This window comes from Drosophila virilis, chromosome X, assembly GCF_030788295.1.
Source record: "Drosophila virilis strain 15010-1051.87 chromosome X, Dvir_AGI_RSII-ME, whole genome shotgun sequence".
Taxonomy (NCBI): Eukaryota; Metazoa; Arthropoda; class Insecta; order Diptera; family Drosophilidae; genus Drosophila; species Drosophila virilis.
The window spans coordinates 4,294,247-4,319,764 of NC_091543.1; the positions used below are offsets into that span (position 1 = coordinate 4,294,247).

The window sequence follows — 25,518 nt, forward strand, 5'->3', positions numbered from 1 at the left end:
TATCGATTGGCATCAACAGAATGAAAATCTAAATTTTGACCCAAATCGACAAAAAATCAAGGGGTTACATCACGTTTTTCTTCAAAATCGAGTTCGGCTTGAAAATCAACTCCGCGTGGAGATATGTCGTTCCAAAACGACATAACTCCGAGTGGAGATATGACGTTCCAAAACGACATAACTCCCGCGATATGACCTTCCATAAAATCATCACGTTGTTTTTCTAAATCGAGGTTTTTGCGATAATCGAAACTTGTTCGATGATTTTTTTAATATCTCGGGTAATAACTCCGCGCGGAGATATGACGTTCCAAAACGACATAACTCCGCGCGGAGATATGACGTTCCAAAACGACATAGCTCCGCGTGGAGATATGACTTTCCAAAACGACATAACTCCGCGCGGAGATATGTCGTTCCAAAACGACATAACTCCGCGCGGAGATATGACGTTCCAAAACGACATAACTCCGCGTGGAGATATGACGTTCCAAAACGACATAACTCCCGCGATATGACCTTCCATAAAATCATCACGTTGTTTTTCTAAATCGAGGTTTTTGCGATAATCGAAACTTTTTCGATGATTTTTTAATATCTCGGGTAAAAGCTCCGCGCGGAGATATGACGTTCCAAAACGACAGCTCCGCGCGGAGATATGACGTTCCAAAACGACATAGCTCCGCGCGGAGATATGACGTTCCAAAACGACATAACTCCGCGCGGAGATATGACGTTCCAAAACGACATAACTCCGCGCGGAGATTTGACGTTCCAAAACGACATAACTCCAGCGATATGACTTTCCATCCAATCATCACGTTATTTCTCAAAATCGAGGTTTTTGCGATAATCGAAACTTTTTCGATGATTTTTTAATATCTCGGATAAATAATGTCTGATTTTAAAATGTTATACATTTTTGAATGCGTACGGATCCCTACCATCAATTGGCATTCAAGGCAAATAAACATCGTTTTGTTAAGGAAAATGTTGTAGACAAAAAACCGATTCGTTCATAAAGTCAACCTTCTTTCGACTCGAAATCAAAACTTTCTTGATGATTTTTTTGGAATATCTCGGGTAAACATTGTTTGATTTTTATATTTTATGCCTTTTTGTATTCTTACGGATCCCTATTATTAATTGACATTCAAACAAACTTAAAATCGATGGGTTCAAAAAATTTGTTGATCAAAAAACGACTCGTGTCTAAATTCGACCTTTTTTCATGATTTTTGGAAATATATCGGCCAAATAAAGTCGGATTTTGGAATTGTATACCATTTTAGCCTCGTAAGGATCGGTACTATCGATTGGCATCAACAGAATGAAAATATAAATTTTGACCCAAATCGACAAAATGGCAAGGGTTTACATCACGTTTTTTTCAAAATCGAGGTCGGTGCGAAAATCGAAACTTTTTCGATAATTTTTTTAATATCTCGGGTAATAGCTCCGCGCGGAGATATGACGCTCCAAAACGACATAACTCCGCGCGGAGATATGACGTTCCAAAACGACATAACTCCGCGCGGAGATATGACGTTCCAAAACGACATAACTCCGCGCGGAGATATGACGTTCCAAAGCGACATAACTCCGCGTGGAGATATGACGTTCCAAAACGACATAACTCCAGCGATATGGCCTTCCATAAAATCATCACGTTGTTTTTCAAAATCGAGGTTTTGCAATAATCGAAACTTTTTCGATGATTTTTTTAATATCTCGGGTAAATAATGTCTGATTTTAAAATGTTATACATTTTTGAATGCGTACGGATCCCTACCATCAATTGGCATTCAAGGCAAATAAACATCGTTTTGTTAAGGAAAATGTTGTAGACAAAAAACCGATTCGTTCATAAAGTCAACCTTCTTTCGACTCGAAATCAAAACTTTATTGATGATATTTTTTTATTAATTTCTCGGGTAAACATTGTCTGATTTTTATATGTTATGCCTTTTCGTATTCGTGCGGATCCCTACTATTAATTGACATTCAAACAAACTTAAAATCGATGGGTTCAAAATATTTGTTGACCAAAAAACGACTCGTGTCTAAATTCGACCTTTTTTCATGATTTTTGGAAATATCTCGGCCAAATAAAGTCGGATTTTGGAATTTTATACCATTTTGGACTCGTAAGGATCAGTACTGTCGATTGGCATCAACAGAATGAAAATCTAAATTTTGACCCAAATCGACAAAAAATCAAGGGGTTACATCACGTTTTTTTTCAAAATCGAGGTCGGTGCGAAAATCGAAACTTTTTCGATAATTTTTTTAATATCTCGGGTAATAGCTCCGCGCGGAGATATGACGCTCCAAAACGACATAACTCCGCGCGGAGATATGACGTTCCAAAACGACATAACTCCCGCGATATGACCTTCCATAAAATCATCACGTTGTTTTTCAAAATCGAGGTTTTGCGATAATCGAAACTTTTTCGATGATTTTTTTAATATCTCGGGTAATATCTCCGCGCGGAGATATGACGTTCCAAAACGACATAACTCCGCGCGGAGATATGACGTTCCAAAACGACATAACTCCAGCGATATGACCTTCCATAAAAAATCATCACGTTGTTTTTCAAAATCGAGGTTTTGAGATAATCGAAACTTTTTCGATGATTTTTTTAGTATCTCGGATAAATAATGTCTGATTTTAAAATGTTATACATTTTTGAATGCGTACGGATCCCTACCATCAATTGGCATTCAAGGCAAATAAACATCGTTTTGTTAAGGAAAATGTTGTAGACAAAAAACCGATTCGTTCATAAAGTCAACCTTCTTTCGACTCGAAATCAAAACTTTATTGATGATATTTTTTTATTAATTTCTCGGGTAAACATTGTCTGATTTTTATATGTTATGCCTTTTCGTATTCGTGCGGATCCCTACTATTAATTGACATTCAAACAAACTTAAAATCGATGGGTTCAAAATATTTGTTGACCAAAAAACGACTCGTGTCTAAATTCGACCTTTTTTCATGATTTTTGGAAATATCTCGGCCAAATAAAGTCGGATTTTGGAATTTTATACCATTTTGGACTCGTAAGGATCAGTACTATCGATTGGCATCAACAGAATAAAAATCTAAATTTTGACCCAAATCGACTAAAAAGCAAGGGGTTACATCCGTTTTTCTTCAAAATCGGGTTCGGCTCGAAAATCAAAACTTTCTTGATGTTATTTTTGGAATATCTCGGGTAAACATTGCCTGATTTTTATATTTTATACCTTCTTGTATTCGTACGGATCCCTACTATTAATTGACATTCAAACAAACTTAAAATCGATGGGTTCAAAAAATTTGTTGGCCAAAAAACGACTCGTGTCTAAATTCGACCTTTTTTCATGATTTTTGGAAATATCTCGGCCAAATAAAGTCGGATTTTGGAATTTTATACCATTTTGGACTCGTAAGGATCAGTACTATCGATTGGCATCAACAGAATGAAAATCTAAATTTTGACCCAAATCGACAAAAAATCAAGGGGTAACATCACGTTTTTTTTCAAAATCGAGGTCGGTGCGAAAATCGAAACTTTTTCGATAATTTTTTTAATATCTCGGGTATGGAGAGATATGAGGGTATGGAGATATGACGTTCCAAAACGACATAACTCCAGCGATATGACCTTCCATAAAATCATCACGTTGTTTTTCAAAATCGAGGTTTTTGCGATAATCGAAACTTGTTCGATGATTTTTTTAATATCTCGGGTAATAGCTCCGCGCGGAGATATGACGTTCCAAAACGACATAACTCCGCGCGGAGATATGACGTTCCAAAACGACATAACTCCGCGTGGAGATATGACGTTCCAAGATGACATAACTCCAGCGAGTTTGGCTCGAAAATCAACTCCGCGCGGAGATATGACGTTCCAAAACGACATAACTCCGCGCGGAGATATGACCTTCCAAAACGACATAACTCCGCGTGGAGATATGACGTTCCAAAACGACATAGCTCCCGCGATATGACCTTCCATAAAATCATCACGTTGTTTTTCAAAACCGAGGTTTTTGCGATAATCGAAACTTTTTCGATGAATTTTTGAATATCACGGGTAATAGCTCCGCGCGGAGATATAACGTTCCAAAACGACATAACTCCGCGCGGAGATATAACGTTTCAAAACGTCATAACTCCGCGTGGAGATATGACGTTCCAAAACGACATAACTCCAGCGATATGACCTTCCATAAAATCATCACGTTGTTTTTCAAAATCGAGGTTTTTGCGATAATCGAAACTTTTTCGATGATTTTTTTGATATCTCGGTAATAGCTCCGCGCGGAGATATGACGTTCCAAAACGACATAACTCCGCGTGGAGATATGACGTTCCAAGACGACATAACTCCGCGTGGAGATATGACGTTCCAAGACGACATAACTCCAGCGAGTTCGGCTCGAAAATCAACTCCGCGCGGAGATATGACGTTCCAAAACGACATAACTCCGCGTGGAGATATGACGTTCCAAAACGGCATAACTCCAGTGATATGACCTTCCATAAAATCATCACGTTGATTTTCAAAATCGAGGTTTTTCAAAATCGAGGTTTTTGCGATAATCGAAACTTTTTCGATGATTTTTTTAATATCTCGGGTAATAGCTCCGCGCGGAGATATGACGTTCCAAAACGACATAACTCCGCGTGGAGATATGACGTTCCAAAACGACATAACTCCAGCGATATGACCTTCCATAAAATCATCACGTTGTTTTTCAAAATCCAGGTTTTGCGATAATCGAAACTTTTTCGATGATTTTTTTAATATCTCGGGTAATAGCTCCGCGCGGAGATATGACGTTCCAAACCGACATAACTCCGCGCGGAGATATGACGTTCCAAAACGACATAACTCCGCGCGGAGATATGACGTTCCAAAACGACATAACTCCGCGCGGAGATATGACGTTCCAAAACGACATAACTCCGCGTGGAGATATGACGTTCCAAAACGACATAACTCCAGCGATATGACCTTCCATATCATCATCACGTTGTTTTTCAAAATCGAGGTTTTTGCGATAATCGAAACTTGTTCGATGATTTTTTTTAAACATCTCAGGTAATAGCTCCGCGCGGAGATATGACGTTCCAAAACGACATAACTCCGCGCGGAGATATGACGTTCCAAAACGACATAACTCCGCGCGGAGATATGACGTTCCAAAACGACATAACTCCGCGTGGAGATATGACGTTCCAAAACGACATAACTCCAGCGATATGACCTTCCATAAAATCATCACGTTGTTTTTCAAAATCGAGGTTTTTGCGATAATCGAAACTTTTTCGATGATTTTTTTAATATCTCGGGTAATAGCTCCGCGCGGAGATATGACGTTCCAAAACGACATAACTTCGCGCGGAGATATGACGTTCCAAGACGACATAACTCCAGCGAGTTCGGCTCGAAAATCAACTCCGCGCGGAGATATGACGTTCCAAAACGACATAACTCCGCGTGGAGATATGACGTTCCAAAACGACATAACTCCAGCGATATGACCTTCCATAAAATCATCACGTTGCTTTTCAAAATCGAGGTTTTTGCGATAATCGAAACTTTTTCGATGATTTTTTTAATATCTCGGGTAATAGCTCCGCGCGGAGATATGACGTTCCAAAACTACATAACTCCACGCGGAGATATGACGTTCCAAAACGACATAACTCCGCGCGGAGATATGACGTTCCAAGACGACATAACTCCAGCGAGTTCGGCTCGAAAATAAACTCCGCGCGGAGATATGACGTTCCAAAACGACATAACTCCGCGCGGAGATATGACCTTCCAAAACGACATAACTCCGCGTGGAGATATGACGTTCCAAGACGACATAACTCCAGCGAGTTCGGCTCGAAAATCAACTCCGCGCGGAGATATGACGTTCCAAAACGACATAACTCCGCGCGGAGATATGACCTTCCAAAACGACATTACCTCGCGTGGAGATATGACGTTCCAAAACGACATAACTCCAGCGATATGACCTTCCATAAAATCATCACGTTGTTTTTCAAAATCGAGGTTTTTGCGATAATCGAAACTTGTTCGATGATTTTTTTAATATCTCGGGTAATAGCTCCGCGCGGAGATATGACGTTCCAAAACGACATAACTCCGCGCGGAGATATGACGTTCCAAAACGACATAACTCCGCGCGGAGATATGACGTTCCAAGACGACATAGCTCCAGCGAGTTCGGCTCGAAAATAAACTCCGCGCGGAGATATGACGTTCCAAAACGACATAACTCCGCGTGGAAATATGACGTTCCAAAACGACATAACTCCGCGTGGAGATATGACGTTCCAAGACGAAATAACTCCGCGTGGAGATATGACGTTCCAAGGCGACAGAACTCCGCATGGAGATATGACGTTCCAAAACGACATAACTCCGCGTGGAGATATGACGTTCCAAGACGACATAACTCCGCGCGGAGATATGACGTTCCAAGACCACATACCTCCAGCGATATGACCTTCCATAATATCATCACCTTGTTTTTCAATATCGAGGTTTTTGCGATAATCGAAACTTTTTCGATGGTTTTTTTAATATCTCGGGTAATAGCTCCGCGCGGAGATATGACGTTCCAAAACGACATAACTCCGCGTGGAGATATGACGTTCCAAAACGATATAACTCCAGCGATATGACCTTCCATAAAATCATCACGTTGTTTTTCAAAATCCAGGTTTTGCGATAATCGAAAATTTTTCGATGACTTTTTTAATATCTCGGGTAATAGCTCCGCGCGGAGATATGACGTTCCAAAACGACATAACTCCGCGCGGAGATATGACGTTCCAAGACGACATAACTCCAGCGAGTTCGGCTCGAAAAAAAACTCCGCGCGGAGATATGACGTTCCAAAATGACATTACTCCGCGCGGAGATATGACGTTCCAAAACGACATAGCTCCAGCGATATGACCTTCCATAAAATCATCACGTTGTTTTTCAAAATCGAGGTTTTTGCGATAATCGAAACTTGTTCGATGATTTTTTTAATATCTCGGGTAATAGCTCCGCGCGGAGATATGACGTTCCAAAACGACATAACTCCGCGCGGAGATATGACGTTCCAAAACGACATAACTCCGCGTGGAGATATGACGTTCCAAGACGACATAACTCCAGCGAGTTCGGCTCGAAAATCAACTCCGCGCGGAGATATGACGTTCCAAAACGACATAGCTCCGCGCGGAGATATGACCTTCCAAAACGACATTACCTCGCGTGGAGATATGACGTTCCAAAACGACATAGCTCCCGCGATATGACCTTCCATAAAATCATCACGTTGTTTTTCAAAATCGAGGTTTTTGCGATAATCGAAACTTTTTCGATGATTTTTTTAATATCTCGGGTAATAGCTCCGCGCGGAGATATGACGTTCCAAAACGACATAGCTCCGCGCGGAGATATGACGTTCCAAAACGACATAACTCCGCGTGGAAATATGACGTTCCAAAACGACATAACTCCGCGTGGAGATATGACGTTCCAAGACGAAATAACTCCGCGTGGAGATATGACGTTCCAAGGCGACAGAACTCCGCATGGAGATATGACGTTCCAAAACGACATACCTCCAGCGATATGACCTTCCATAAAATCATCACGTTGTTTTTCAATATCGAGGTTTTTGCGATAATCGAAACTTGTTCGATGATTTTTTTAATATCTCGGGTAATAGCTCCGCGCGGAGATATGACGTTCCAAAACGACATAGCTCCGCGCGGAGATATGACCTTCCAAAACGACATTACCTCGCGTGGAGATATGACGTTCCAAAACGACATAGCTCCCGCGATATGACCTTCCATAAAATCATCACGTTGTTTTTCAAAATCGAGGTTTTTGCGATAATCGAAACTTTTTCGATGATTTTTTTAATATCTCGGGTAATAGCTCCGCGCGGAGATATGACGTTCCAAAACGACATTACTCCGCGCGGAGATATGACGTTCCAAAACGACATAACTTCGCGTGGAGATATGACGTTCCAAAACGACATAGCTCCAGCGATATGACCTTCCATAAAATCATCACGTTGTTTTTCAAAATCGAGGTTTTTGCGATAATCGAAACTTTTTCGATGATTTTTTTAATATCTCGGGTAATAGCTCCGCGCGGACATATGACGTTCCAAAACGACATAGCTCCGCGCGGAGATATGACGTCCCAAAACGACATAACTCCGCGTGGAGATATGACGTTCCAAGACGACATAACTCCAGCGAGTTCGGCTCGAAAATCAACTCCGCGCGGAGATATGACGTTCCAAAACGACATAACTCCGCGTGGAGATATGACGTTCCAAAACGGCATAACTCCAGCGATATGACCTTCCATAAAATCATCACGTTGTTTTTCAAAATCGAGGTTTTTGCGATAATCGAAACTTTTTCGATGATTTTTTTAATATCTCGGGTAATAGCTCCGCGCGGAGATATGACGTTCCAAAACGACATAACTCCGCGCGGAGATATGACGTTCCAAAACGACATAACTCCGCGCGGAGATATGACGTTCCAAGACGACATAACTCCAGCGAGTTCGGCTCGAAAATAAACTCCGCGCGGAGATATGACGTTCCAAAACGACATAGCTCCAGCGATATGACATTCCATAAAATCATCACGTTGTTTTTCAAAATCCAGGTTTTGCGATAATCAAAACTTTTTCGATGACTTTTTTAATATCTCGGGTAATAGCTCCGCGCGGAGATATGACGTTCCAAAACGACATAACTCCGCGCGGAGATATGACGTTCCAAAACGACATAACTCCGCGTGGAGATATGACGTTCCAAAACGGCATAACTCCAGCGATATGACCTTCCATAAAATCATCACGTTGTTTTTCAAAATCGAGGTTTTTGCGATAATCGAAACTTGTTCGATGATTTTTTTAATATCTCGGGTAATAACTCCGCGCGGAGATATGACGTTCCAAAACGACATAACTCTGCGTGGAGATATGACGTTCCAAGACGACATAACTCCGCGTGGAGATATGACGTTCCAAGACGACATAACTCCGCGTGGAGATATGACGTTCCAAGACGACATAACTCCAGCGAGTTCGGCTCGAAAATCAACTCCGCGCGGAGATATGACGTTCCAAAACGACATAACTCCGCGCGGAGATATGACCTTTCAAAACGACATAACTCCGCGTGGAGATAGGACGTTTCAAAACGGCATAGCTCCCGCGATATGACCTTCCATAAAATCATCACGTTGTTTTTCAAAATCGAGGTTTTTGCGATAATCGAAACTTTTTCGATGATTTTTTTAATATCTCGGGTAATAGCTCCGCGCGGAGATATGACGTTCCAAAACGACATAACTCCGCGCGGAGATATGACGTTCCAAAACGACATAACTCCGCGCGGAGATATGACGTTCCAAGACGACATTACTCCAGCGAGTTCGGCTCGAAAATCAACTCCGCGCGGAGATATGACGTTCCAAAACGACATAACTCCGCGTGGAGATATGACGTTCCAAAACGACATAACTCCGCGTGGAGATATGACGTTCCAAAACGACATAACTCCAGCGATATGACCTTCCATAAAATCATCACGTTGTTTTTCAAAATCGAGGTTTTTGCGATAATCTAAACTTTTTCGATGATTTTTTTAATATCTCGGGTAATAGCTCCGCGCGGAGATATGACGTTCCAAAACGACATAACTCCGCGCGGAGATATGACGTTCCAAAACGACATAACTCCGCGTGGAGATATGACGTTCCAAAACGACATAGCTCCAGCGATATGACCTTCCATAAAATCATCACGTTGTTTTTCAAAATCGAGGTTTTTGCGATAATCGAAACTTTTTCGATGATTTTTTTGATATCTCGGGTAATAGCTCCGCGCGGAGATATGACGTTCCAAAACGACATAACTCCGCGCGGAGATATGACGTTCCAAAACGACATAACTCCGCGTGGAGATATGACGTTCCAAGACGACAGAACACCGCATGGAGATATGACGTTCCAAAACGACATAACTCCGCGTGGAGATATGACGTTCCAAGACGACAGAACTCCGCATTGAGATATGACGTTCCAAAAAGACATAACTCCGCGTGGAGATATGACGTTCCAAGACGACATAACTCCGCGCGGAGATATGACGTTCCAAGACGACATAACTCCAGCGAGTTCGGCTCGAAAATCAGCTCCGCGCGGAGATATGACGTTCCAAAACGACATAACTCCGCGCGGAGATATGACCTTCCAAAACGACATAACTCCAGCGATATGACCTTCCATAAAATCATCACGTTGTTTTTCAAAATCGAGGTTTTTGCGATAATCGAAACTTTTTCGATGATTTTTTTGATATCTCGGGTAATAGCTCCGCGCGGAGATATGACGTTCCAAAACGACATAACTCCGCGCGGAGATATGACGTTCCAAAACGACATTACTCCGCGTGGAGATATGACGTTCCAAAACGACATAACTCCGCGTGGAGATATGACGTTCCAAAACGACATAACTCCGCGCGGAGATATGACGTTCCAAAACGACATTACTCCGCGTGGAGATATGACGTTCCAAAACGACATAACTCCGCGTGGAGATATGACATTCCAAAACGACATTACTCCGCGTGGAGATATGACGTTCCAAAACGACATAACTTCGCGTGGAGATATGACGTTCCAAAACGACATAACTTCAGCGATATGACCTTCCATAAAATCATCACGTTGTTTTTCAAAATCGAGGTTTTTGCGATAATCGAAACTTGTTCGATGATTTTTTCAATATCTCGGGTAATAGCTCCGCGTGGAGATATAACGTTCCAAAACGACATAACTCCGCGTGGAGATATGACGTTCCAAGACGACATAACTCCGCGCGGAGATATGACGTTCCAAGACGACATAACTCCAGCGAGTTCGGCTCGAAAATCAGCTCCGCGCGGAGATATGACGTTCCAAAACGACATAACTCCGCGCGGAGATATGACCTTCCAAAACGACATAACTCCGCGTGGAGATATGACGTTCCAAGACGACATAACTCCAGCGATATGACCTTGCATAAAATCATCACGTTGTTTTTCAAAATCGAGGTTTTGCGATAATCGAAACTTTTTCGATGATTTTTTTAATATCTCGGGTAATAGCTCCGCGCGGAGATATGACGTTCCAAAACGACATAGCTCCGCGCGGAGATATGACGTTCCAAAACGACATAACTCCGCGCGGAGATAAGACGTTCCAAAACGACATAACTCCGCGCGGAGATATGACGTTCCAAAACGACATAACCCCGCATGGAGATATGACGTTCCAAAACGACAGAACTCCGCATGGAGATATGACGTTCCAAAACGACATAACTTCCGCGATATGACCTTCCAAATCTTCACGTTGTTTTTCAAAATCCAGGTTTTGCGATAATCAAAACTTCTTCGATGATTTTTTCAATATCTCGGGTAAATAATGTCTGATTTAAAAATGCTATACATTTTTGAATGCGTACGGATCCCTACCATCAATTGGCATTCAAGGCAAATTAAACATAGTTTTGTTAAAAAAAATGCTGTAGACTAAAAACCGATTCGCTCGTAAAGGCAACCTTTTTTCGACTCGAAATCAAAACTTTATTGATAATTTTTTTGGAATATCTCGGGTGAACATTGTCTGATTTTTATATTTGATGCCTTTTTGTATTCGTACGGATACCTACTATTTATTGACATTTAAACAAACAAAATCGATGGGTTCAAAAAATTTGTTGACCAAAAAACGACTCGTTTCTAAATTCGACCTTTTTTCATGATTATTTTAAATATATCGGCCAAATAAGGTCAGATTTTTATACCATTTTGGACTCGTAAGGATCAGTACTATCGATTGGCATCAACAGAATTAAAATCTAAATTTTGACCCAAATCGACAAAATGGCAAGAGGTTACATCACGTTTTTCTACAAAATCGGGTTCGACTCGAAATCAAAACATTATTGATGATTATATACATATACATATTTCACATTTTCAACATTCGCAACATATATTAATATTAGAGTCTCATAGGGCCGATTCCTATCTTCTTTTTACACAGTCAAAAGACAAGCTCTTTTTGTTGATCAAGTACCTCGCAAAATCTGGCTGACTTCATCTGTTTGAGACTGTCCGGCAGTCAGTCAACCAGTCATTCAATCAATTAGTCAGCCAGTCAATCAGTCAGTCAGTCGGTCAATCAGTCGATTAGTGCAAACACTTCATTATATATTCTCCTGTTAATTTTTGTCGAATGCTTCAGCTTAGGCATTAAAGTGTGGCTACTTGAATGGACAGGTGCCCGGGCCTCTGACGGCACCGGAGCTGGAGCTGGAGCCGGAGCCGGTGCCTGTCGCAACAATTCAGTTTGATCCTTTTGATTGAACACAAGGATTATATGACTTTGACTGACCGACTGACAGCGCCTGACGAGCGAGGCCACGCTGGGCTGGGCTGGGCTGGGTATACAAAAACGATTTCGGATTTGGCTTACCTCGATAGCCGGTGAACCGGAAAACCGACTCATAACAGAATGAATGGGGTTGGGAAAGGAGGGGGCGTGGCTGGAACAATAATAGCACATTACGCAATTTTAATAAATACGCAAAGCAAGCTTTAAAATATTACCAAGGGCTCGCAAAGCCCCAAACGAATGAAGAGAAATTTTACCAAAATTTAGCTACGCAAGGGTGTGCTTAGCAGGAGGGGCGGGGGTGACTGTTAAGTTGCTAGGTGGATCGGGTGGAGGAGGGATGGAGGGGAACAAGAAGCTGCCGGCAGCAACCGCAGCGATACAAACGCGCATAAATTCATTTGGAAATCCATATTTTGCATGACACAAATTTTACGACTGCCACGCCCCGAGTACGTGTGTGTGTGTTAAGTGTGTGTGTGTGTGTGTGTGTTAGGTGTGTGCGCGCGTATATGTGTGTGTGTGTGCATGATAATCAAAGTTTACTGCTTATAATTTGGCAATGCAGCCATAGAAGCGCCGCCGGGCGACGGCCATTTAATGCACAGCAGAAGCAGCAGCAGTAGCAGCTGCACGGCTCGACACGCCCTGTGCACAGGGTGACTGCGGTCTGTGTGCATTAGTAGATATCTGTAAAGGTATATGTATGTGTATATACCGCAACAAGTAAGAGTTTTGTTGTTGATCTGAAAGTTCTTTCCTTTAAAGGACACCCTGTATGGAATCCTTGCATTATAGTGCGATCTTTATGAAAGTTTCTGGGCATATTTTAGGCACATCAACTTATGTGCAAGACTTTACCTTTAGAAATGAGGAGAAGATATACGCAAGGAAAGGATTCTTGAGCTGTGTATATGGCTCTAATACTTTTTGACCTTTTAGCTCAAAGACCATTTCTAATAATCGATATTTATCGATATACTAAAATCGAGAGTAACTATTGAGAGAGATAAGAAAATATATATATCATTTCTTAAGTCAAGTTCAAAACGTGCTCGCCCTTAAGATGCGATCATCAGCAGGTTAACTAGCATGAAAAGCCAATACGCCCTGTTGCTTCCTGTGAACAGGGCATAGTAAATGTGTGTGTGGAATGCAGAGCAGAGCAGAGCATCTAAAGATCGGACTACATGCAAAGCGTTAATATTTACTCGAGCCAAGTATTTACACAAGTTAAGCAACAACAACAGCGAGCCGCAAAGTAACAGAATATGCCGAAGCACTCAATCTCTTCCTCTCTTCCTCTCTCTCCCCCTCTCTCTATCACACTTTCTTGCCCACTGCACAGTGGAAAATTTGGACACCTTTTGTAGAAGATTTTGCTGTTAAAAACTGAACAGCTATTGCCTTAACAGCTGCTGGCTATGTTAACATGTCTGAAATTTAGCATAACTTTAATCTGGAAATGCGATGTTAAATTTACCATTTAGAAAGCTCTTTTGGTGAAGAATTTTTGGCAGAAAACAAAGCCTCCATATTCCATAGTGCACTCGCAATGGTAGAGCTTGCAATCTTAGTGTTGCCTACTTTTGCGGGCACTGCGCAAATTATTAAAGTTGTGGAAGCAGAAGAAGAAGAAGCAGCACAAGTTTGGCCGAAAACCGAAAATTGTTGCTGCCAACTTATTGAAAATGCTTTGCAAAACTTGAGCTAAATACGAACTTTTTTGCGCAAAACTCTTTGCCAAAGAGTATTAACAGTCGTTATGACCCTAATTCTGTTCTCACTCTGTTAATCTCTCCCCCCTTAATTAACGCTATGTTAGCGCTCTGCTGTGAAGACCTTGTTGAACATAGGTTAAGATATGCTTAAAATATGTAAAAGCTATGTTAACAGCTATGTTAAAGCTATGTCAACGATATGTTATAGCCATGTCAGAGCTATGTTGAAGCTTTGCTAAAGCTGTGGCTCTCAATTTTGACATAAGCCCAAGGGCTTTATTTCTTTGACATTGCAAACGAATAAGAAAACGTTTTCCAGAAGCCGCATCTGAGACCAGCGCATTCTTTCTTCTTGTTGCTAGTTTGTTTTCTTGATTCCGATTAGCTTGACATCATAGAAGAGCCAAAGATGCCCTTTGCCGGTTAGAGGGTATTCGACCAATCAATTTGCGTCAACAAATTTTATTCACCAATAATCTCGACACTTGGCAAACTACTCGGATCAAGTCAGAAAACTTTTAATAGCTGGCCCCCGACGCGTTTAATCAAGTTTGAGAGTTTAATGGGTAACAGCTATTAGAGTAAGCCCCATACCCCATGCCCCATACAACCAGGCCAGAACCAAGGCATCCCCTAGCCCCGTCCCTTCAGCCAGTCGCTCGATATGCCTCATTAGATGCAACTTAAAGGACAAAATGTAAAACTTATATTGAAATCAACTTTTCGACAAGCTTTGCCAGAATGTTACCGTTACCATATGATTCTGTGCAACTGTGTGTGTGTCTCTGTGTGTGTGTGTGTGTGTGTGTGTGTGTGTGTGTGTGTGTGTGCGAGTGGAAAGGTCGCACGCCTAAAAGCATGCTTCGTCCTTTTTGACAACATGTTGCCCCAAAACTTTTATATTTCGCCTTAAAGACGCAAACTTTAAGCGCAACACAAAAAAGCGCAATAACAAAAATAATAGTCGGGCATGCCCTACCAGCACATACCCTAGCTCTAGCTGCCTACAGCTCCGTTCTATCTATGGAAATACATTCTTTGAACTAGACGAGAATCTAAAAACTATTCGTCACAATCGATATTTTCGAGAGAAACATACATAATATAATATGAAAAACATATGAGATATAATTATATATAATATATTAGAATATCTACTGAGATATAATAATATATTTTATAAGGATATCTACAAACCCTTTCGGTAAGGAGCCGCTGCCTTTGGCTTGTTACCTGCATGCTCACAAAAACATTATACCCTGTTTTTAAAACATTTTTAGTAAACAGTATGAAGGCTCTAATCGGATGTGCCCGACTAGGGTATGCCACGAACCTTCTTCTAGGAGGAGGAGGTCGAAAGATAATTCATCTGCACATACTATTATAGCTGTAGCTATAGACCCCGAAGCGTTTTCGATATCGATACTTATCGATTGCTTGGAAGCGGGGCAAGTTATCGCCTATCGAAAGAAACTCGACTCGGAATATAATTATTCTATGGAGTCGGAGATGCTTGCTCGCCCTTTATACTCATTCTCAGTGGGTACAGGGTATGCAAAAAAAAAAAAGCAATGCTCAAAAATAACAAGAAAAAGCAGCAACAGCGCTGGCAGCACTGGCAGCAGCAACAGCAGCAGCAGCAGATGATGATGGGCAACAAAGGCAAACTGAAAGAGAGCTCAAGTAGCAGCAGCCGCCGGAGGGTGGAAGGGGGGGCTGGTCGGGCGGCGGGTGTGGCGCGTCGCAACTTTATCTACAAATTGGACAGTTTGACAGCTCAAAGACTTTTTCATAAACTAGCGTAACTTTTCGTGTTGCGCTCCCAAAATGAAAACGAACAACAACAAAAACAACAACAGCGAACGGCAGCAGCAATAGTTGCCAGAGTTGCCAGAGTTTTTATAGTGCACATTTCATAGATTTACAACTTTATTGCGAAACATAACAACAACAAAAACAACAACTGCAGTTGCTTCTGCAACAAGCAAATCGTCTGGCATTTTGGTGCAGCGCCAGTTGCCGCTTTTAAGCTGCAAATCGGGTTCGAACCCTGCCGGTTCAAAGCTGCGTTTCCATTATACTACCCTGTAGAAATTGAAGCAGTCCGCCCAAAAGAGTTTTTACTGTAGTTTCTGGCCGTTTGGCTGATCAAGTTTGTTTCAAATAAGCGACAGCTATTCAAGAATCAGTTTTCCACTGAGCGAAGGAAGCGAGTATACTTTTCAATGGGTATCTTCTGGTCGGCCCGTTCAAGCTGGCGCACTTTGACTTGTTAATTAATATGCTTCGGAGAGGATGCCATCATTATACCCTGAACCCATTAAAAATGGGCATAAGGGTATATTGTATTTGTGCAAAATCCAAAAGTATGTAACAGGCAGAAGGAACCATCTCCGACCCCATGAAGTATATATATTCCTGATCAGCATCAATAGCCGAGTCGATCTAGCCATGTCCGTCTGTCCGTCCGTCCGTATGTATGAACGCAAGGATCTCAGAACATATAAGAGCTATAGACTTGAAATAATTTAGATGTATGTGCTCCTAGTGCCTGCGCAGATCGAGTTTGTTTCCGATAATCGATAACTTACTCCGTTTCCAAGCAATCGATAAAAATCGGTATCGATATCCTGTTTTTTTGGCAATTTTTTAATTAAAAAAGAGCTAAAGTCACGAAACATGATATGTTGCTTCTAAAATAGAGTATATATTTGCATTTAATGTTGGAAGAAGAGTGTTCAGGGTATCCCCTCGTCGGCAGCTACCGACAAGAACCTCTTACTTGTTTTGGCTTTGTGACATGGCGCCAACAATGTTTTTAATGCCATCCAGGCCGGGTCTCAGGTGGCGCGGACAGCTTTCAACCTAAAGCAAATATTGTCCGACCCTCGAGGCAACAATGATAAAAATGTAAGCAACATCTTAATTTAAATTGAATTTCAAATAAAAACTTAAGCAAAATATGATTATACTCTTCAATCAAGTTCCAAGCCGTGCCCATGTTTAAGAACTAGCGCAGCGCGTTTGCTTTTTGTTCTTTTCATTTAGTTTCGTTTTAAAGAGTGAAATGCTGTCGAATGGCGCCGTCAATTAGGCAAAATTATGGAAAATTGCCGCAGCGGCTGCTAAGCAGACAGAGGCTAAGAGCCAGCCAGCTGGGCGGCGTGGCAGGGCAGGGCGGGGGGCTTGGGCTGGGGTTTGGGTCCAGCTGAACGAGCTGCTTCAACATTGCTTGGTCGGTCAGACGGCCACTCATTGCACTTTATGCGTTAAAAATAAATTCTCAAGTGCTTTTGTGTGCCGGCGGGCGTCGACGGCGTGCGCCGACTGCGACTGCGACTGCGACAGCGACAGCGACGTCAACGGCGGCCCCTTTTGGGTATGCAACACTTTTTTTTCCTTGTAACTTTCCTACCGCCTGCGCTTGTGTGGGTGTAGGTGTGGGTGTGGGTGTGAGTGTGTTTTGTGTGTTGAGTGGCACTTGCATACATGCAGCTGCTCTTTGGCTTTTGACACACACACACACACATATACACAAACACACACACGCACACTCGCTCGCATTAACACTTGTGTGTGCAGACGCGCCACTTGAGTTGTTGTTTAAAAATGATTAAAAGCTCGAAAGACAAAAAAACAACCGCATGCAGGACGAAAAAAAGCGGCAGTGCCGCAAGTCATCTCAATGATGGACGCACTGCATACCCTATATACCCTGAATTGGTTACTTTCAGAAAGCAACTGACTTTTCTGTATCTTATAGACACGTCAGCATCTTACAGATACTTTTGATCCTACGGACACTTGTGAATACTATTCTGGCTTGTAGATACTTTCGTGTTCCACATTCACCTTTTATGTTGCACATAATTTTATTTCTCAGATGCTTGAGTATCTTTTAGCTACGTTTTATCTCGTAGATACTTTTGTATCTTAAGGATGCTTATATATCTCAATCGTATCTTACGGATACTCTCAAATGGTTTTTTATGCTACAGATACTTTTGGAACTTGATAGATTTGTATCTTATAGATACTTTCGTAATGCATGGGCTCTTTTTCTGAGATACATTTATAGCTATCACAGATAGTTTTTGTAAACAACGCCTGAGCTGGCCGCATATGCCCGTTGCTTGTGGCAACAATTGTCAGGCGCTCAAAGCCGATAAAGCTTTGGCCGGAGACAGAGTTGGAGCCGGAGTCGGACTTGGAGCTGGAGAATGCAGCTGGTGGAAACTGACTCTGTCGCAGTCACCGCAGGCGAGTGGCACTTGCCGCTTGTCGCGCAGACAACCGACTATATAATTTACAAGCCATGCAGCAATTGCACCGTGGTCTGAATATGATTTGCAATGTGTACTTCCCATACTTCACACCTGAACTACACATAAATATAGGCATATATATAGGCATAAATATAGACGTAAATAAAGGCATATATACAGGCCCATATATAGGCATAAATATAGGCATAAATATATAGATAAATATATATATATATATAAATACTTGACTGCAGTTGCGTTTCTAATTTCGCATTTCGATCCATGCAAATGCATTGCACACCACGGTGCGCATGCAGTTCCCCTCGGACAGTCTCGCATTATATTTTGTATTTTTGTTTCATATTTTGGGCACGTGTGCGAATCGTTTAGTGTTTCATATATTTTAAATGCTTTTCTTCTGCAGCTGCTCCCTCGACCTTAAACCCTCCCCCCGCCCCCCGCAGGCAGCAGCAAGCGCAGGCTTTTAAATTTACATTTAATTTTAGGCTGCATAGTCAACAGATAATTGCGCTTTCTTATACAGGATATATGCACATATATGTGTATAAGAGATCAATATCGGACCAGCATATCATATATATCCTATATGAACGATCGGTACAAAGTTAAGTTCTTGATTAGGAAACTTTTCTTGCGTATCATGGTCCTATAGTCCCGGTTCGCTGTCGGCTGCAGCCAACTGTCGGCGCCCTGGACAAACACCTCGCTGCCATTGATCATGTGCATGCCGCGGCGCAGGACATTTGCCGCATTCTGGGCCCGCTCAAAGTGCACCAAGGCGGATGTGGTAGAGCCACGCCCCAACGTATACTCATCGCTGAGCTCCAAGTGCAGGACCCGGCCGTACCGCTCAAGATGCTCCATCAAATCCTGGGGATGGCTGTCCAAAAAGATATTAGAGCAATAGACCTTATGGATGAGCATATGGTCCTCGGTATAGGCGAACGCATCCTTGTAGTAGTGATAGAGCACATTATTGGCAAATAATCTTAATGGGGGCTGGCACGTTATCTATTCCTGAGCAGGAGCTCACAGCCTCCTCTGTCCAAATTTCTGGTCGAACATGGGACTAATGGAAAAAATCAGCCTGGCATAGGGAATTTGAGGGCCAATCCTCTCCGCCAGAAAGTTTCTACAATCCTTGATCCAGAACGGACGCATTTGCCGAAAACTGTGGAGCATGCTTTGTGTTTGTGATTTTCACGCATTTTCCGATCTTGGCCGTGGTTTTGAATCCGCATATTCCTTTATTTCACGAACGATTTGAGATCGTTTGGACTTAGCTTGAACTTTTGGCTTAAACCGAATTCCAAACTATTTTTTAAGCTCTAGCGAGCCTTTAGCGCAGCTGAAATCAAATGTAGCCTGCAATTTCTCTTGAATAGAACGGGCGATTATAATTTTAGCAATTAACATCTTTCATTAACAATGTTGAACGTATATATCAAATTGAAAAACCTGATGCACCAGCCAAATCCCTCAGAAGTCTGGAAGTCGATTCGAGCGATAGTAATAATAATAAGACGAGATATGAGTTTTTGTTTGGCAAAATATTCTGTTTTCCAAGATATTTTCATCAAACTCTCGGCATTTTACAAGCTTCAACATGCTCACATATCTGCAAAAGGCAAATGTCTACAAGGGTATTAAAACTTCGGCGTGCCGAAGATATTCTTATTTTCGTTCTCTTCATCTGCTCTTTTTTTTCTCTTCTGGTTTTATACATATTTTCTCTTTTTTTGTTTTTTTTTTTTTTTTGTTACCGTTATTACATTAGTTGGATTCATTTTTGAATATATAATTATAAATTGTTATATGTATATACAATGTGCTCGTATTAATATATATATTTATATATATTTAAAAAAAAAAAATATAAAAAAAAAATATAGGAAAAACGGGCAAAATATTTTTGTTTATAAAATGTAAAAAGTTCTATAACAGATTTGTTTAGTTGGTTTTTTTTTTCTCTCATTTTTTTTTATTTAAGCTTTTGCGTTGCCTTCCTGCGTCTGCTTCTTTAACTATACATATAGAAGTATGTATGTGTGAGTGTGTTTGTGTATGCATGTGTGTGTATGTGTGTGTGTTTATTTGTCGCTATCTCTGTCATCATGCAGCATAATGCCGACTCGCTTGCACAAACAATTTCTACGCGGCATCTGTATTGTTGTGTGTGTGTTGTGTATGTGTGTTGTGTATGTGTGTGTGTGTGTGTGTGTGTGTGTGTGTGTGTGTGTGCGTGTGTGTTTGTGTGTGTGTATGATTGATTTATTGCTTGATTGATTGATTGCCATAAAAAACCAAATGAAGCTTCTCAGAAGACACCCCCAAAGGGAATCTGAACGATTCTACCAGCTCTGTTCTTGCATCTCTTTCTATTACTCTTTCTCTCCTCTTCGCTTCGCTTCATGTTGTTGTTGTTGTTGTTGTTGTTGTTAATAGTAATTGCTTTTATTGTTATTATTATTATTGTTGTTGTTCTTGTTGTTGTTTTTGTTGAAGTTCTTTATAGAGTTAAGCATATTGCTATTCTTCTTCTTGTTGGTGTTGTAAGGTTTGTTGCAGTTCTTGCTGTTGTTATTATTGTTGTTGTTGTTGTTATTATTATTATTGTTGTTGTAGTTGTAGTTGTTGTTGTTGTAGCAGTCTTTTATGCCTGATTGCTTCTAAGATGCTGCTGCTGCCGCTGCCGCTGCCGCAGCAACAGTTGACGCTGGCGGCGACGCCGACGTCTCATTCGAATCTAAATGATTCAGCTGCTGCTGCTCCTGCTCGGCGCGCAGCTTGGCTGCCTCCTTCTCCTGCAGCTGTGCCTCCAGCTCCTCAATATTGCGAAAGATGCGCGCATATTGGAAACGCTGCTGACACATCAGCTTATATTCATCCGCCTCCTTCTCGCTGTCACCGAACACATCCCCGTCCCGCAACGCCGTATAGATCTTGATCGCCTCCTGCAAGAGATATACATTATACACTTTATAATTATATTCATATATATCTATATATATTGAGGCGACGCACCTCCAGTCGCAGCTTGCTCAGATTGAAGCTGGTGACGAGCTTAATGGCCGCATCCTTTTTGCTGGCATCCAGCTCGTAGAGACCGCGTGCGCCCTCGTATAAATGCAGTATGGAAGAAGCATGATGCTTGGCAATGAATTCATCGTTCAGTTGCTGGGGCGTCTTGGTGCCTATCAGTTCTTTGGTGGCCTTGTCCAGCACCTTTTGCACATGCACATTGAATGGCTGCTGCTTTTGGGCGCTGGCCAGGGCTTTCATAAAGCGTATTATACAGCTATGTAGCACCGGATGTGCCGGATTTAAGGCACGGGCACGCCTTATCGATTGCAGCATTAGCAATAGCTTATTCTTTCGATTGTAAACCTCAAAGGCCAGTAAATGCGTATCGATGCGCTCTTTGGCTAATTGCTGTAGCGGCTTTAGAAAATCAATTGCCTTCTCCAGCGGCTCATCGGTGCGCTCCAGCTTCTCCGGTATTAGCTCATCCAGCTGTGGGGCATCGGGATCGGTTTCCTGATTTGCCTGCTGTTTCGATTTCTGATGCTGTTCACGTTTCACCTGAGCCTGCGCCGCCTGTGCGCTCTCCAATTCGGCTTTCTTCTTGGCCTTGCGCTGTTTACTGCGCAGCTTCTTCAGCTCCGATGGCGGCAGGTTCTCTGTAAATTGCATTATGGTTATCACACACATATATATATATAATATATTATTTGGTTGCGCGTGTGTTCAGGACAACAACCCACCGATATCAATTTCCTCAATGGTCGTCTCCGATTTGAGCGGCTTGTCATATAGGCGTATGTAGACCTCAATGGCGCACTTGGCCGCCTTAAAGTAGAACGGATGACGGCGCAGAACATCCTCGAGACGCAACAGGCCCACGTAGGCGCGCAGCGTCATCTTGCGCATGCAATAGGTATGAAAATCGAACTGATCCTCAATGATCTCGGCAAAATGACGATCCACCTCGTGACACTTTTTAAGCGCCTCGCCCCAACGGCCCATCCGCTGAAAAGCCATTGCGCATTCCGTTTGGAACCACATGCACTGCATCTCATTCAGATTGTCCATGGCCGAGACGCCCTCACGGGTAAACTTGGCGCATATCTCCTCCGCCTCAATCACCATATTTGCGCGCAGCATGTACTTGGCGCACTTTGAGTTGATGTAGCTGCAAATAGACATGGCAAATATGCCGTATTACAATATATATATAGGGGAGCACAATATCTATGCGAAGTCCAAGTCTAGGTCCAAGTTTTTGCTTGGAATCTTTCGACTTTTAGTTGCATAGATTGTCCGTCAGTTTGTCAGTTTTCTAGATAAGATATAGAATTTGTTGCCATACCGATCTGCCGTATCCATGCTTTGCGCCTCCTCGAGCCAAACGTAGGCCTCCACCGGATCGCCGGCATGCTTGAAAATACGTCCCTTCGTTATGAGCAGCTCGATGAGCGTTGGCGTATGATCAATGGCCACATTGATGTACTCGAGGGCACGATCTGTGTCGCGCATATAATCATAATGCTGGGCCAAAAAGAGTGCGGTCCAGACAAGCGCCGAGGCCGGCTCGACGGGCACGCCCGCGTCCGCATCCTCGCGTGAAAAATGGCCGGAACGCGTCAGATTCTCAAAATACTGCAGCGTCAAGGCCTCAATAATGGCCGCCTTATCCGGTTCCTGATGCAGTGAACGCACATTGACGAACAGCGGCGGTATGCCCTTGCGCAGGCCACGTCGCAGATACTCATCGGCCACCTGGCGAAACTCATCGCCGCTGGCAATGTCTAGGGGCAGGCGACGCGGACAGAGGGCGCGCGGATATTTTGTCTGAAATTCACGATAAACGGCCACAATATCACTGGGCGCGGACACACGACGTGCGGCCATATACTGCTCATAGTAAAGCACATTCTCCGGATTGCGGCGTATCAGCGACTCAAAAATGGGTATCGCCTTCTCCTCCAGCTTCAGTTTAATATACAAATCGCCAAGCGTTTCGCGCACGGCCAGCTTATCGACAATTTGCGGCTCATACTTGTTCAGATGGTCGAGCGCCTGCTGTAGATGCATCGATTCGATGAGTATCTGATTCTGGTACAGGAGCAGCTCCGAATGGCGATAGTCGTGGGCCTCCTAAAACCGAAAAAGGGAAAACGGATGATGAGCATAGATGCTATAGCAGTTGGGGAATTCACTTACAATTGACGTTTGCGACTGGCTGAAGGTCTCCAGAATGTTGTTGGCCATCTCGTAGTCGCCCAGCAGGTGATAGCTCATGGCGAAACCAATCCAGGAAGCGTGCTGCGAGGGTCGCAACGTGAACAAATGATGGCGCGTCTCCTTGTAGCCCTCCAGATCGCGCATCTGGATTTGCAACAGCGACAGATCCTTCAATATCTGCAAATTGTCCTTCTCCCATTTGAGCGCATTGCGATAACACTTGATCGCCTCATCATACTTTTTGTCGCTGCGCTGCAGCAGGCCGTAAACATGCCAACAGACATGGGAGCGCAGATCGTTGCGTAGCCCCAAGCGCACATACTTGTAGGCCTCCTCGCGGCGGCCGAGACCGTTTAGCGTTAGGCCCTTCATGGCCAATGTTTCGCCATGTTCCGTGAACTTGGGATTTGAGAGTATCTGCTTGGCCAGTTTCAGGCCGTTTTTGTACTGCTTCATTTCGTAGCATTTCTATATATATATATAATAATCAGACCAAAAAGCATTTATATAAATATTCATTTAAGTGGTTGCAAGCGAACTAACGCCTGTTAATCAGCATTTAAAGCCCGCCCGCCGGCCTGCCGCACTCCGCCGCAGACAAACCAACTTTGAGGTTATGCGACGAGCGTAGCCAAAACAATGTTAAACAGCTGCAATTTCGCATCGGCAACACTGTTTGATGTAAGCTGCTGCTGCCAAGCACTACATATTACCAATTCTAATTGGAATCATAACCAGAGTTGCTGTTGTTGTTGTTTTTCTGTAATGCCAAAAATAGGCGCAACGAAAAAGCACATGATAACTTATATGTGTGTGTGCGTGCGTGCCTGCGTGTGCGTGTGTGTGTGTGTGCGCGCATATGACAGCAGCAGTTGGAAATGTAGCCGGCGATTTAGCCGTGTATATATGCGCATGGCTTAATGCATATCTATATAAATACATATGTAGATCTATTGGCTTACCAGTAATTTGCGGAAGAGTGCAGCCTCTTTGGGCGGCAGTGGATCGCTGGAAGGCATCTTCGACGTTTGCTGCTGCTGCTTCTTCTTCAGCTGCTACTTTTGCACCGGATTGAAAATGCTTCCGTTTGCTATTGAGGGGGATCTATTATTGTTGAAATGTAGTTACTACAGGCGTGTGTATACAATTTGTGGCCCAGGCACACGCACAAAAAAAAATAACACACACACACGGCGTTAAAAATATATATAATTTATATGGTTAAAATACACCGCGAGCACGAGCAAAATTTCGTCTTGACGGTGAGACAGCAAACATCAACGCAATATACACATGCAGCACGTGTGTGCGCATCGATTTGAATGGCAATTGAAACGATTCGATTTATTAAGTTGCACTAGTTATATTCGCCAACGCTGTGCTGAAGCCGCACGTGTGCGTCTCCGTCTGCGTATGCCTGTTATGCCGACAAACAAGAATAATACTTACATTTCAAATAGTCTTATAGTCAGTATTGGGTTTTTATTGGTTTGTCTCAGTCTACATAGGCACAATAATCACAGCTGTGCCACCCTCCAGTGGCTAGAAGAAGCAGCAATAGTGGGCCAACACTTGTTATATAAAACGTTTGAATTATTACTTAAAATGAATGTAATGCGTTCGTATAGTACTGTCAGTCTACATACTTAAAGCATAAACGTTGCCACACACATTCTTTTGCTACATTCAATTCCAGACTACACTAAAATTCATATTAAATATGCTCACCCTAAACTGACATTCACACAATTTACACGAAAATCA

General features: G+C 42.5%; 1 protein-coding gene across 2 annotated transcripts; it reads right to left on the minus strand.

Annotated features, from left to right (window-relative positions):
* Positions 1-20,725: 20,725 nt before the first annotated feature.
* Positions 20,726-25,486, minus strand: Naa15-16 (N-alpha-acetyltransferase 15/16). Of its 2 annotated transcripts, XM_015169572.3 has the most exons (8): positions 25,401-25,486; positions 25,204-25,325; positions 24,717-24,858; positions 23,734-24,222; positions 22,880-23,667; positions 22,275-22,702; positions 21,535-22,190; positions 20,726-21,464 (listed from the first exon to the last, which is right to left on the minus strand). In XM_015169572.3, exons 3-8 carry the CDS (start codon positions 24,771-24,773, stop codon positions 21,180-21,182), a joined length of 2,703 nt encoding a protein of 900 aa, XP_015025058.1. In that variant the 5' UTR covers positions 24,774-24,858; positions 25,204-25,325; positions 25,401-25,486; the 3' UTR covers positions 20,726-21,179. The 2 variants fall into 2 exon arrangements, with proteins under 2 accessions (XP_015025058.1, XP_002057998.1); XM_002057962.4 differs by lacking the exons at positions 25,204-25,325; positions 25,401-25,486 and having other exon boundaries at positions 24,717-25,045.
* Between the last annotated feature and the right edge of the window lie 32 nt (positions 25,487-25,518).